The 14,945-nt window shown below is 28.7% G+C and overlaps 1 protein-coding gene across 1 annotated transcript; it reads left to right on the top strand.

Annotated features, from left to right (window-relative positions):
* Positions 1-12,818: 12,818 nt before the first annotated feature.
* On the top strand, positions 12,819-14,577 carry LOC100813091 (cytochrome P450 94C1). Its single transcript, XM_006592251.4, has one exon. It carries the CDS (start codon positions 12,933-12,935, stop codon positions 14,439-14,441), a length of 1,509 nt encoding a protein of 502 aa, XP_006592314.1. The 5' UTR covers positions 12,819-12,932; the 3' UTR covers positions 14,442-14,577.
* The last annotated feature ends 368 nt before the right edge of the window (positions 14,578-14,945 follow it).

Raw genomic sequence — 14,945 nt, 5'->3', positions numbered from 1 at the left:
AAACAAATATTTTGTCAAAAATAATATTACTAAACTAAACTACAATAGCAAAATGTTCCTCCTATGCTTTTCACGAGACCAATCCTTGTTTGGTTGCTATAGTCTTTGAAGAAATTTTCAATAAAAAATGATAAAGTCTTTGAAGAAATTTCTTACACACTCACATATCGTGTTAATACAGTAAAATTGTATAGTTGCTAAATCTTCGAAGAAATTGTCAACAATAAAAAGAACAAAGTCATTGAAGAAATTTCTTAGAAGCAAATTATGCATGGAGCCCGCACCCGCCTCTACGTACATACATACTTTTATCCACATACATGTATATATAAATCCTCATTCCCATAAAAGAATGAAACTTTATTAGGACATAAATAATGTAAATTTCCATGATCTTACAGGCAAGAATGCAAGACCAGGACCAATGTGAATTAATGACGATTTTCTGTTATGATTTACTGACAACAGATACAATTCCAGATATTCTCCGGCAAAACAATTTAAATAAATCCATCAATTAGGATTTGTTTATATTGTTATAGTAGTATTGTATGCTACTTCAGAATTGGTCATAATAGTGACCTGTTGTTTGATTTTCGCCCCCACATGGGAGATCAAAAGTCTCACGGCTCTTTGAGATGATGAATAAAAAACAGGAAAGAATAAAATCCACTGAATCGGATTTTTCAACAAGCCCAGTTGGTGTTTCATTCTAACTAGACAATCACTATGGATATATAAACCTGCTTTGATTGGTTTTTGGGTCCTATCAGGCAATTGGATGGTTATCTTAGTTACACGTATATCTAATGTCTCTTGTTGAAAGGATCCTCGTCACTGGTGACATCATTTTTTTTTATCACATATTTTCACTTTTTTTTTATCACTTAATCTTGTTCTAATAATAATAGGATTATTTCAGGTCAATCATTGTTAACTATAACTATAATGATCAGTTAGTACATAAAAAACTTCAACCCTTATTAATTAAAAGTACTGATTAATTATAAGATAAAATATATTTTTACTTTTCAAAATAATTTGAAATATTAGTTTTAGACGTTCCTGGAAAATTTTACTACATATTTAATACTTATATTTTAATAAAAGCACGTTTTTAAGTTTCTAATAAATAAAATAAAATCATATACTGATTATTTAAATTTCAAATATATTTCAATATATATTCTTGGTGTTGAAAGGATCATCGATCACCAGTTAAGTCATTAATGTTATTCAATACTAATAATGTTTAAAAATATATAAAACAAAATATATTTTTTTTCTCAAAATATTAATTTCATTTTCCAGAAAAAATTATTAATTTTTATATATATAGTTAATAAAACTACGTGTTTTTAGTTTATGATAAGGCACTAAAACCATATACAAATTCTAAGTGTTGTACTATGTCAATATCTCTCGTGCATAAAAAAACATTTAATAGAAGAGATTAGTTCTTAAATGAATTTCATTTCCACGATAATTAGTTTTTAATTTTTTTATCAAAGAATACATTGATTCACACCAAAAAAAAAATATCTCCACGTCTCTGTTGTTGAAAGCGCTATCGTCATCAATTACGTCCTTTTATTGTTGTTGTCGCACATTTGCGACTGAAGAGTCATTAATGTTTTTTTTAAAATAATGTTAATCAGTATTATTGTATTAATACTGATTAAAAATAAAAAGATAGTATCTCCAAATTATTTGAAAATACTATTGATTTTAATTTTAAGAAGAAAAACATGTTGTTAGCATTTGAGACCAAAATTATATCACTTTTGATAGATATAAAAACTAAACTTATATTAACTTTTTATAATAAAAAAATAAATTAAAATTTGAAATATTTTGAAGAAAATAACATGTTGGATCCAAAAGTATATATGAAAATATTATCAGTGTATTTTATTATGATCCTTAATATAATTTCATCATAATTTTTTACTAAAATATATTTATTCATTAGTAGTATTTTTTTTTTTAATTCTACTCATTATGAAGTTCCTAGGACGGAGGGATGTTGTAGTGGGTCGGGGGGGGGGATCGGAATGGCCCCCTTGATTTTTTACAAGTTACATTTTTTAATATATATATATATATATATATATATATATATATATATATATATAATATTAATATTAAATTAATTATTTGTATTTTGAAATTAGATATTGATATTTTAGTGTTACTTAACTTTTATTCTTTTATTAAGCATTTTCTTCTCCTTTTATAATTATTATTGTGAAGATTATGACGTCCTTTCACCTTTTTAGATGAATATTCTATTTTCTTTTAAAGTTATATTATAGAGATAATTATATATTTTTTTACACAAAATATTTGAATATTATTTTTTAATAGTATTTTCAATTTATCACTCATTGTTTCAATGATTATAAATAATTGCATTTACAAGACTTTATTAGTATTTCTTTTATAATAAGGAATATATAATTCGTGAAAGTTATTTTGTGACATGTAAAGTTATCAATATTTGTGTTTTTTTAAGGCAATATTTGTAATCTTGGATCTTAAAAAACTTTTAATTCATCTTACGATACTAATTAATGATTAATATCTGTAACGTTTTGATAAATTACTATTATAAAATTAATATTTTGAATATATATATATATATATTGTATATTTGATGAATGAAATTTGAGTCCTTTACGATATATTCCTGGCTCTGTGCTTGACTGTGTATGTGCATAACAGCATATATTAGATAAGATATCCCACCAGTCCATTCGAATCTTCAGATTTTAGATAGTTCATTCAACATGACCCTACCAACTTATACAAATCAAGATCAACAAAATCATAATGATTATTACTAGTATAATAATAACTAGCTGAAGTTGAGTTGTAATTTTATGAGTCACGTAAAACGTGCAAAACATGTATATAAATAATGGAGTATACGTAGACCATATATTTTCCACAAAATAGAAAAATAGGACAAGATTGTTGATTACTGACTGCGCATGTGTACTGTTTTGGGTGAACCAATGTTGGAAGATGAACGCTCTCGATTTTGGGTTCATAAATATCAATATCACTGATTTAGGATGAGTGTCTAATTACAAGACATTCAATACATAAATATCAATCATGAAGGTGATTCTATCAAATTAAAGGGGGTCAATAGAAAACATTTTTGCAATTGATCCCAAATTTTCTGGGTATTGAAAAGTAAACAAACTTCTTACTTTAGGAAAAATATGAAGTCGTGATTTGAATAAGACTAAATCAACGACGCACAATCAAACCTTTTATGTGCGGCAAATTTTGAATGAAAAGTTCAAATAGTCAAATAATGATAAATAATATATAATTCGAAAATTTTAAATATTTTTTGTTTTTATATTATTATTACTTTGTTTGTTAACATTAATGACATCTCCACTAAATGCGTAGATTACTTGAAATCTGACATAAAATTGTTCTAATTTAAAAAGAGATTAAAATAAAGTTATTTTCAATAAAAAATACTTATGTTCTATAAAAAAAACAGCAATATTACTGATCATTGGTTTTAAAAAAGTATACAATTAAAACTTCTAAACTTGAAAAGGTCATTGAAATATATTAAGGATATGATTGACTGGCATAACTGTCTTATTTGGTTTTATAAGTCATTCGATGTATTAATATAATATGTGATAATTTTATCATATTATATTGGTCCAGTGCATCTTTTTATATCGAGAAGATAATTGGGTTAAGTACCAATAAGATAGTTATACACACTTTTACTTGGTTAGGAACCAACAAGAAAGTCCAGCGCATCTTTTTAAATAATATCTTTTATCTTATATATTGATTTTATAATATTTTTTGCATATAAATTTGAAATCAAATAATTATTATTCAAATATTTTTTAAATAAAATATCTGAATAATAATTATAATTATCTTATAGAACTCTTTTATAATTTTACAATATGTTTTTACGATTGTTAGGATTTCAATATATACATATATAATTTTAATGAAATAGTGATTTTATGATCATTTGATTATAATGTATAATCTTATATCATTATTTGATCCATGATAAAGACAAGATAAAATAACACAATAGATGTTTTGGTGGTTATGGGTAAAACTTATTTTATTTTTATCTTGTCTTGCTTTTATCTTCATTTCATTATTATATTCTATTCCAACATAACTTGACCCAACGGGTCCCAAATTATGGTAGGAAAATTTTATATTATTTTCCAATTATAAATTATCTTACAATTAAAAATTATTCACATTTATAATATTACTTTGAAAACCTTTATATTAATAATATGATAAGATAAACTCTGATGTTATTTGTATTGGTTGCTAAGTAAAATCATCTAGATGAAGTGAACTAATTGATGCAATTGATAAAGTTTATATATCATTTGAAATAGTATAGGGTAGAGAAACAATTTTGCTTCCACGCTCAACAAGATGCTGTTGTCTGATTGAAGTTTCATAGAACACAACAAAATCAATAAATTAATAATATTATTACATGTGGTTGAATTTTGACTCTCGTATTCAAGTTTGGGTGCGAAGGGTGATATTTTTTTCTATCCAAGTTTGAAATGGTTTATGGTTACATTGTCAAGATTTGAACTTAACCATCACTTAAAACATGTGATAATTAAACTTGAGTTGCCTAAAATGCATGATTCATGAAGGTCGAGTGGTAGGTAGATGCTTCATCATTCAAGAAATTAAGGCATGTATGGTAATATCCAGTAATAGAATGCACATCAAGTCGAGGAAGGTGAATGAGAACAAAAATACAAAGGCTGCGTATGTAAGGAGTGTGGTATAGTATAAAGAGAAGCATAAACTCATATAATAAAATAATAAATAATGGGAAATGTAAAGTTTGCTGCTAACAAAATTTGTATACAACTTTTTTGAAAATGAAATTTGTTGCAAAAAGAAACGTGATACACTAGAAGATATTATTTGAGTATTGATTTTCATTGGCTGCAATGGTGGGAAATGGGAACATTGTGAGATTTTGTATGTATGCACAGCTAGCTAAGCTAGGTGCACGGCGCGTGTCAGTCTTTTTACCTGCAGCATTGCAGCAATCTTTTGCTAGCTGCCGGAAAGCCACGGGCCCATGCATGGCCACCATTTTATCATGGTATATGGATCAGCAAATAAGTCAGCCAGAGGATAGTTTGAGTGTAAATAAATAATATATTAGAATTATGAGAATTTTTTATTAAAAAATATTAATTTGTTAAATTTGGTAGAAATAGGATTTAAATTTAGAATCTCTTATTTTTTAAACTCTTATTCTTAACTATCAAATCAATCTCATATATTCTAAAATTATGAGACGTATAAAAATGAAGATAAACTCATCTTACTTGGATTTTATTTCCCAAAAAATATACTCTTCGAAATGAGTAAAAAACTTAAAATGTGATTAAATCTTAAATTAATAATTAATTTGATTGATTCAAAAAGGATTAAAACTTACAAAAAAATATCTCAAGGTCTCTTTGAAAAAACTAAAAAGAAAAAACTCATCTCAATCCCAATTCGTTTCATGCTTATCATTATGTTCTTGGATATTAATTTATCAAAAAATTATATGTACGTTGCCATTGCCGACAACTAGCTAGCTAGTAGCGCCGAAAAACCAATCTGCATGATGCAGTAACAGTCCAAAAACAGTGTCTGCATATCTCAGTCTGTTCGAATCTAAACACCTTCATTTCCATATCCAACTATTCCTCGTGGGATTTCGGTTCCACATGGTTTAGTTCTTTAGTTTTAATTGAATACGTACTAAGCATTTCGTATATATTTTTTTCCGCAATTTAATTTGTTGCGTTCATTTTGCGAACCATTCCTTTTGCAAGATGAAGAAAGAGTTTGAAACAATCGGCTTCTTTTTCTTTTCAATATTAAAAGTTAGTAATTTTTAAGTAATAATGTGACTGTGGGCTAGCTTAATTGGCTCTTCAAATTTAGTATAATAAAATAAATAATATAATAGTATGTTATAATTTTATTAAATAATTACCTTCAATATTTGATTGACAGGTTTATGTTAATGCATTCTGTAATCTTTGAATTGTCTAAATTTTGTCTATGTGTATTGGTAATTATTCTAATTCTGGAACCTTTGAATTGCCAAAATGAAATAGAGCCATGGCAAAATGAATTGGTAATTACAGACTGGTTGTTAATACCATTGATAGATATGTAAATCTTATGTGAATACGCAAGAGAGTGGCAACTTAAAATGTCTCTGTTAGCAGCATTTGATTTGGTCAACAACACTTCTTTTTGCTGTAAATTATAAGGAATGGAAATACATAGAGCGTGTATAGTCTCTACAATGCTTATACTTTTAGTGTTGACAATGTACAACATAAATACTTAGGGTGATGCTGACTGATAATGCACCTTGGAATGCTATAGCTAGAGATGCTAAGAATATATTATCTTTTATTTGTATAAATTTTTTTGTTGTGTTCTTTCTTGTATCAACGATTCTGGCATTTATTCTTAATTCATGTTACTGTTGCGTCTGTGTGATTGTTCTATAGGATGACAATCTATGTTTAGGTCATATATTTACAACTTGTGTAGGTTTAGTAAAATGTAAAATAAAGCTGGATAGTTAATTTGAGCTATTCTCTTGAAAAAAAAAAAATTAGTGTGGAAAATACTTCTATCAATTATTTTCGGTGTGGCAAATAAAGTTGGATAGCTAATTTTATTATTATAATGGATATATTCTTAATCTCTCATCTACAAATATCCTCCAAGTTGTTATGCCATTGGATTCTCTTGTGGGCTATAGACTGTGAGCAATACACTCACTAGACAAGAGCATTTAATTGTTGTCAAATGAAAAATCATGTAGCAAAATTTGGTAATGGATTCTCTTGCATTGAATTGTTTGAACATGGTTTATAAGGAACTAAACGAATGGGATTCAAGAAATGGTTGCAATATTCCTGAACATGATTGGTCATGGAATAGACAATAGGATGATACAAGAAAGGTCTCAACACTCACAAGAGTCTGAAAGTAGACATTTTCATAAAGTATTAGTTGCTTGTCTTAGACTAACCTTCAAATACATCAAATTAAAAGATTTTAGGTTTCGTTATGTTGATCCAAGAATGTTATAGGAGCAATGGATGGTACTCATATATCATACATGGTTCGTCCTAGCGAACAACATAAATTTATTGGACGAAAAGGACACTCAACACAAAATGTAATGATTGTTTGTGATTGGAACATGTGTTATATATTTGCATTATTAGGATGGGAAGACATTGCACATGATGCATGTTGTTTGAGAATGTCCTCACAATTCCCATCATGAATTTTCCTCATCCTTCTCTAGGTATATGTTTCTTATAATTTAAATTTATTTAGATTTGAATGGAAATCGAAATTTAAATAACAATATTTATTTTTCTTTATTAGGTAAATATTACTTGGTGGATTATGGTTATTCAACACCAATAAGATATGTTGGTACATATAGATGTAAATGTTATCATCTTTCAGATTTTAGGCGCCGATGTGAAATTAATAATTACTTAACAATGGTTGTCCACAACTTTATTAGAAGAAAAAACAATATGAATTAGTGTAACAATGGTTGTCCACAACTTTATTAGAAGAAAAAACAATATAAATTTCAACGTTATGAAGATGAAAATAATTATTATATTTGTGAAGAAAGATGAATATTGTTCGAGATTTAATCATAGATAAAATTATAGAACATACATCATCTAATTAATCATGTTATTTATATTACAAATGTATTATATTTTTTATCTTGTACCTAAATTTGGAGTATAATGAATTAATTATTTTTTTTTGATTGATTATATTTTATTTTAATTATTGTATTAATTTTTATTTCTCATAACTTGATTAGTTAAAATATATTTTTTATGTGTATATTTTAATAATTTTTGCAAACTTATTGTTTGTTATTAATAATATTACCACCAATTTTTAACAAGATGTAATAATATATTATCAATTCAAATATATTAATAAAATAATGAAATAATTTATTATAGTATTTATATTATAAAATCTATGCATATTTTGTTAATTATATAGTGCAACATACTTTTCCAACAAAATCACTCAAACAAGCTTTTTAAAAAAAAAAAAGTACTTTTAGAATAAAATTATCCAAACATAAATCAAGTTACATCCAACTTACTTTTATCTAAACTTTTTAAAAATCTTAGTTTAGTTGAACTTAACTTTTTAACTTTAATCCAAACACATTCTCGATTATTCTCAATTGTACAACTCAAATTTGAATATTCTAATTAAGTAAAAATAACGATAAAAGGCATTTTAAAGCTTTACTTTGTGAAAGATTCCAAACAATGGATGAAAGGCATTTTAAGGTTGTTTTCAATCCTTTCATAATTTTCCCTTTGTAAATCAACTATTCCAAAGGAACCAAAAGAAAAATAGCAAAGGGTTATATTGCTACAAAGACAATAAAAGAGGTGTTCATGGGTTGGATTGAGTTAGGTTTAACTAAACCTATCACCTAACCCGATCAAAATTTTATTGGTTGGATTGAGTTGGGTTTGTGTAATTTTTTTACAAACTCCAACCGACCCAACGTCAATCATAAAAAAAGTTGGGTCAGATAGGGTTAATTAGGCCTTAATATAAAATTATTTTTTTATTTCTTAAAATTTATAACAATAATTTATTTTTGCCTAAAGTTTTATAAATATGTAATGACTAACACTCAAAAAAGATCAAATTGTAAAAATATTTTATTAATGGAATTAATGATTTCAATGTTAATATAATATTTTTATTTTAGATAAAAAATAAAGTATCATATTAGCATGCAAAAACATAAGCAAAATCAAGAAAAAGATAAAAATGACAACGTAAAAAAGAAAAAAAAATATCACGGGTGATTTAATTTAATAAACTTTGTGAGCTAAAAATTACTAAGGGATTTTATTTTTAACAATTAATTTATATATAATGATAAATTAAATTATATGATATGAGTTGAGTCAAATTCAAAAAAATAAAACTTATTATTCAACTCCTTTATGATTAAATCTTAATTGTATTGGATTGAATTTAACTCGAACACTTTAAAAATTCAACTTAATATAATTGTGTCAGATTGAATCATGGATAGAATCAAAATCTCAAACACTCCTAGACAATAATACTTTTTTTGTTATATATCTTTTTTTAATATTTGGGATATGTGTGTCACTTTATGTATATATTTTGTTTTTTCGTCTTCCTTCCGCTCTCTTGCCTTCATATTTTTGTCAAAAACTAAAATATTATAACAATTTGTTAGTTTTAAGTGATTCACGTAACAAAGAATGCATAACACGAAAATGAAAACATTTGTATTCGTTCTTTCGTTTGGTAATCAAAGAAAGACAATTGCTTCTTGCATCCTCACAATTGCTTCCTGCACCTAATTAATTCAAAATGTAAAATTATATTTTGAAATAATCCTTCCAAAAGCTTAAAAAGATGTATGAAACAAATTTTAAGGTGCAGGAAGCAACTGCATCAAGAAAGTGACCCTAAACCAAGGCCATTAGATTTTATGTTTCGTCCAAGATATTAGATATTCATTAAATATTAAATATCGTAGTCAAATGCTACTATAATATATACTTAAATTAAATAATATGAATAAATGTATAAATACTCTAGTATTATTATGTGTTTTTTAATTATTTATTAATCAAAGTATATGTTTAAAATGCATTAATTTCAATGTTAATACAATATTTGTTTTTTATTTATTAAATAACATATAATGTAATTAAAATGTAATTAAATATTATATTCATCAAATATAATATATTTTTGAAATACCTATTAAATGTAACAAATAACTAGAGAGGAAGAATAAGGATGATGATAATTAATATATAAAAATATGAAACTGAAATTAAGAAAGAGTTTCATATTCAAGTATTTTTTATTTATTTAAACAGCATTCAAGTCTATTTTACTTTTCTATAAATGAAAAGTCGTATATTTATTTTTTGACTGAAAAAGTTGTATATATTAAATATAATATAGTATTAATTAGAAATAATAAATTAATATTTTTAATAAATATATGAGTTTTTCAGTCAAAAAATAAATATATGACTTTTCATTTATATAATATATTTAATTAATATATGAAAACCTGCAGTATTTTTTTTTATTAATACAACACTTTCATAACATTACAGTAAAATTTAATATTAGAAATACTTTTTTAAAACTGAGAATAGTTATGTGTAAATTAATATTTTCAAATTAAGTGACTTTATTTATTTGAGAACCATAATAAAATTTTAAAAGATGTTATAAATGCTTTAATTAAAATTAAAAAATATTTGAAATAAAATTATTAAATTCATATTTATTATCTTTCATTGTTTAAAAATTGTTAAAAATATTTTTCTTGAATTTTTCTTACATCAGATCAAATTAAATAAAAATGAATGTAACATTTGATCTAATTTACACAAATTAATGTGAATTTAATATTGTATTGACTTTTAATCATTTAAGTATGCGTTATGGAATTATTTTTCCATTCATTCACTTAATTTTATTTTCAATATTTTTTCTACAGATGTTAAATTACTGATCTTCACAAAAGTGGTTTAATGAAATAATCTATGAATTGTTTTTTATGAAAATAATAATATTATTATTTTTATTTCATGTTTTGTTATGCAGTTCATTTGTTTATACAACTTTTTTATCTTAAGAGAGTAATATTATCAAAATTAAATTTAAATTTTATTAAAAGCTAATCACATTTAATTATGTTTTATTATTCCTTATTAATTAATAAATAAGTTTTATATTGTCCCAAGAAAAAAAAAATTAAGTTTTATATTATGGACATATGGATTGACCATAGATTTTCTTTCTTTCTATAATATAATGAATTATAAAATTGCCAATGTCATTTTTATGTAATTCGAAAAAGTTCTTCTTTCAGATTTACCCGTGTATCACATGGGTGCTATCTAGTTAGTTTCATTTTTTTTATAGATACAACAATTAGTGACATTCAGTCAAAAAACAGTTGGTAATATTAAATTTTACATCCATAATGTTAAATACTTTATTAATTAATAGTATTAAATGCTACATCAAATCTTATTTTCAAGTGAAATGCTACAATTTATTATAAGGAGTGTACAGCGTGAAATGAGAAGAGTGTTAATAATAGAGAAATATATTTGAATCATATAACTCTACGTGAATAAATAGGGATGTGTTTGTCTTGTAAGTTAAATAAAACTTATAAGATATGAGCTAGGAGCTAAAAGGACAAATTTTAAAACTAGTTTGATTGAATTAAAAATTTATGATAAGATATTATCCTTACATAATAAAGATCAGCTCCTATCTATTACTTGGATATGGTATGATTTCAATACCAAGTAGCTTATTGGGTCAAAGGTTATCTTAGAAACCCCTTTTCCAGTCGAACCCAGATCGATCAGATACTGAGACTATGGGTCGGGTCTGCCCATAGAAGGGTTTCTAAATAAAAATTTGTAAGAAGGATTTCAAGCAAATTAATTGAGATAAAAATGGAAAAATAAATTTATTATAAGTTAGTTAAAATAACTTATGAAAATAAGCTAAAAGCCACTAAAATAAAACTAACCACACCAACTTATAAGTTAGTCGTACTAGCTTACAATGCAAGCTCCTAAACTGACTTGTCCGACATGCATTCTCTAAAATTAAAAGTTATTAAATGATCATAAAACTACCTAAAGTCACATGATGACTTTAAGATTTAATCTTAATAATCTTGTGTAATTGTATTGTTTATATATTTTCTTTTTACTCTTTCATATAAATACTCCTCTACAATTGAACATGGTTTTTGCACCAAAATTGTCTATTAACTTGAGATACACAATTTTAATTACTCAACCCTTAATGGAGTAAAAATCACTTCACAACAATTGTAATTTTGAAACTACTTTTAAAGTATATTATATCCGGAACTATGAATTAATTAAGAATTTAATGATTATAAACTCACATTATAAAATAATATTATCACAAAAATAAATAAATTTATCATATATACGGTAAATTGAAATTAGATAATTATGTAAAAAAAAAATTACATTATTAATGCCTAATTTAGTTTTTCATTAATTAATGCTAAAATCCATCTCATTCCCATAATCGTAGTAGCAATCCTAAATTCGTGTTCTAATCGTGGGCATTATAAGGATTCCCTAGGCTGTTCCTTAATTGTCCTCGACATGAGGACTCACCCTTGCCGACTAAAATCCTTTAGTTTTTTTAAAGTAAACCAAATCAAAACGTGCAAAACTACTCACCAGCGTTGAATGAAGTATTGGTGAACGAAAGTGATAGTTGAACTCGTCCTGTGAGAGCTCAGCACTCACACTCACACTCACACTTCTATCTGGCCCAAAATGCCGACATGAGATAAACAAAACCATAAACCTAAGCCATCTTGAACCCCCCCGAGTTGATGCAACTGGCACCAACTGACGGCTGGCTGGGGCTGTAAAGTGTCCAAACACAGAGCCGAAATAATAAACAAGTTTTGGCCCACACACACACACTAACAACCTAAACCCTCACGTGGTACAAATAATGGCCCCACTACGACCCGTGTCTATGTCTGATTATTTTGCGCACGCTTTACTCATGCCGCTTCTATCTTTCCTCGAGTTGACTACTACGTCTTTTACGTGTCTATATGTCAAAACAAAAACCACTACCCATTGTATTGCTTTAGTTAATTGTAGTAGCAGTACAGTGAACCCAACCCCGTTATATATATCACACATTCCAACCCTTCTTCTCCACAGTTCCATCCTTCACTCCAAAAATTTACTACTAAAGAGATGAGTTTTGCAGGTTTTCTTTCTCTTCAATCAATGTCTGCTACCTGCGGCTTCTTCTTCTTCTCCTTCACCCTTCTCTTCTCCTTCTTCTCCTTCCTCGTCTTCATCTCCAGGATGAAGCCCTGGTGTAACTGCGATCTTTGCAAGAGCTACTTGACGGTGAGTTGGCTGAAAAAGTTCCCCAATCTCTGCGACTGGTACACTCATCTCTTGCGTAAATCCCCAACCGGCACCATCCACGTTCACGTGCTGGGGAACACCATCACCTCGAATCCCCACAACGTGGAGCACATTCTCAAGACGAATTTCCAAAACTACCCCAAGGGAAAACCCTTCTCCACCATCCTCGGCGATCTTTTGGGAAGAGGAATCTTCAACGTCGACGGCGAATCGTGGAAGTTCCAGCGCAAGATGGCGAGTCTCGAACTCGGCAGCGTGGCGATTCGGACGTACGCGATGGAATTAGTCAACGAGGAGATCCACGCGCGACTGATCCCGATCATGGAATCAACCGCGCGTGGCGAATTAAACTCCGTCTGCGTTTTGGATTTGCAAGATATACTACGAAGATTCTCGTTCGACAACATATGCAAATTCTCGTTCGGGCTCGACCCGGGTTGTCTCCTACCGAATCTCCCAGTCTCGGACCTCGCCGTCGCGTTTGACCTGGCCTCAAAGCTCTCCGCCGAACGCGCCATGAACGCGTCGCCGTTTATTTGGAAACTAAAACGACTCCTCAACATAGGATCCGAGAAGAAACTGAGAGAAACAATTAACGTCGTAAACGACGTCGCAAAAGAGATGATAAAGCAGAGAAGAGAAATGGGGTTCAAGACGCGGAACGACCTTCTCTCGCGGTTCATGGGATCAATAGACGACGACGTTTATTTAAGAGACATTGTGGTGAGTTTTCTATTAGCGGGTCGTGACACCATCGCTGCCGGGTTAACGGGCTTTTTTATGTTGTTATCGAAAAGCCCGGAGGTGGAGGAGTTGATTAGGGAGGAGGTGGGCCGGGTGATGGGCCCGGGCCAGGAGTTTCCTTCGTTTGAGCAAATCCGCGAAATGCATTACCTGAACGCGGCGATTCACGACAGCATGAGGCTGTTCCCACCGATTCAGTTCGATTCGAAGTTCGCCACGGAGGATGACGTGTTGCCAGATGGCACTTTCGTGAGAAAGGGCAGTAGGGTAACTTACCACCCTTACGCGATGGGCCGAATGGAAAATATTTGGGGGCCCGATTGTCTTGACTTCAGGCCCGAAAGGTGGCTGCGTGATGGGGTGTTCGTGCCAGAGTGTCCCTTTAAGTACCCTGTTTTTCAGGCTGGTGTAAGGGTGTGTTTGGGGAAGGACTTGGCTTTGATGGAGATGAAGTCCGTTGTGGTTGCGTTGGTTCGCAGGTTTGATATTCGGGTCGCCCAACCGGATCAGGAGCCCCGGTTCGCGCCCGGTCTAACCGCTACTTTGAGAGGGGGGTTTCCGGTTCGGGTTTGTGAAAGGAAATGAATAGATAAAGGAGTTCACAACATGAATGTGAATGGAATCATGAAATGAATGAGTGAATGAAGGAACAGTTTTCGTGTAAATAATATAATGTTGCAGTTAAATCGAACGTTTTTCTTTTTTTTTCTCCTCTTTTAAACAGGCGTCTTTTTGAATTTGCGTTTATGTTTATTATTGCCCAGTGAAGTAAATACTAAAGCCATTGCAAATTTTGGATTTTTCTTGCTTGTCTTTCTGTTCTTGAAACTTGTGATAGTAACTGATTACCCGAAAGAGGTGGAGGATAAGTGGATAAAAGGGTAAAAAAAAGAAGGGGGAAATTGTTCCATATATGTTTAACGTGTCTTGTTGGGGTGATGACTACTGAGAAAGGAATTAATGATAAAAAAAGGTTTAATTGGAAATTATTACTCCATATTAAAATTAGTACATTAAAGTGTATTGATGATATTTTAATCAATGATACTGGCTACTATTTCTTATTTCTTTGTTCATGAAACTGTTCAA

The sequence above is a fragment of the Glycine max genome, chromosome 12, assembly GCF_000004515.6.
Source record: "Glycine max cultivar Williams 82 chromosome 12, Glycine_max_v4.0, whole genome shotgun sequence".
Classification (NCBI taxonomy): Eukaryota; Viridiplantae; Streptophyta; class Magnoliopsida; order Fabales; family Fabaceae; genus Glycine; species Glycine max.
This window is presented reverse-complemented; position numbering and strand designations above follow the sequence as displayed.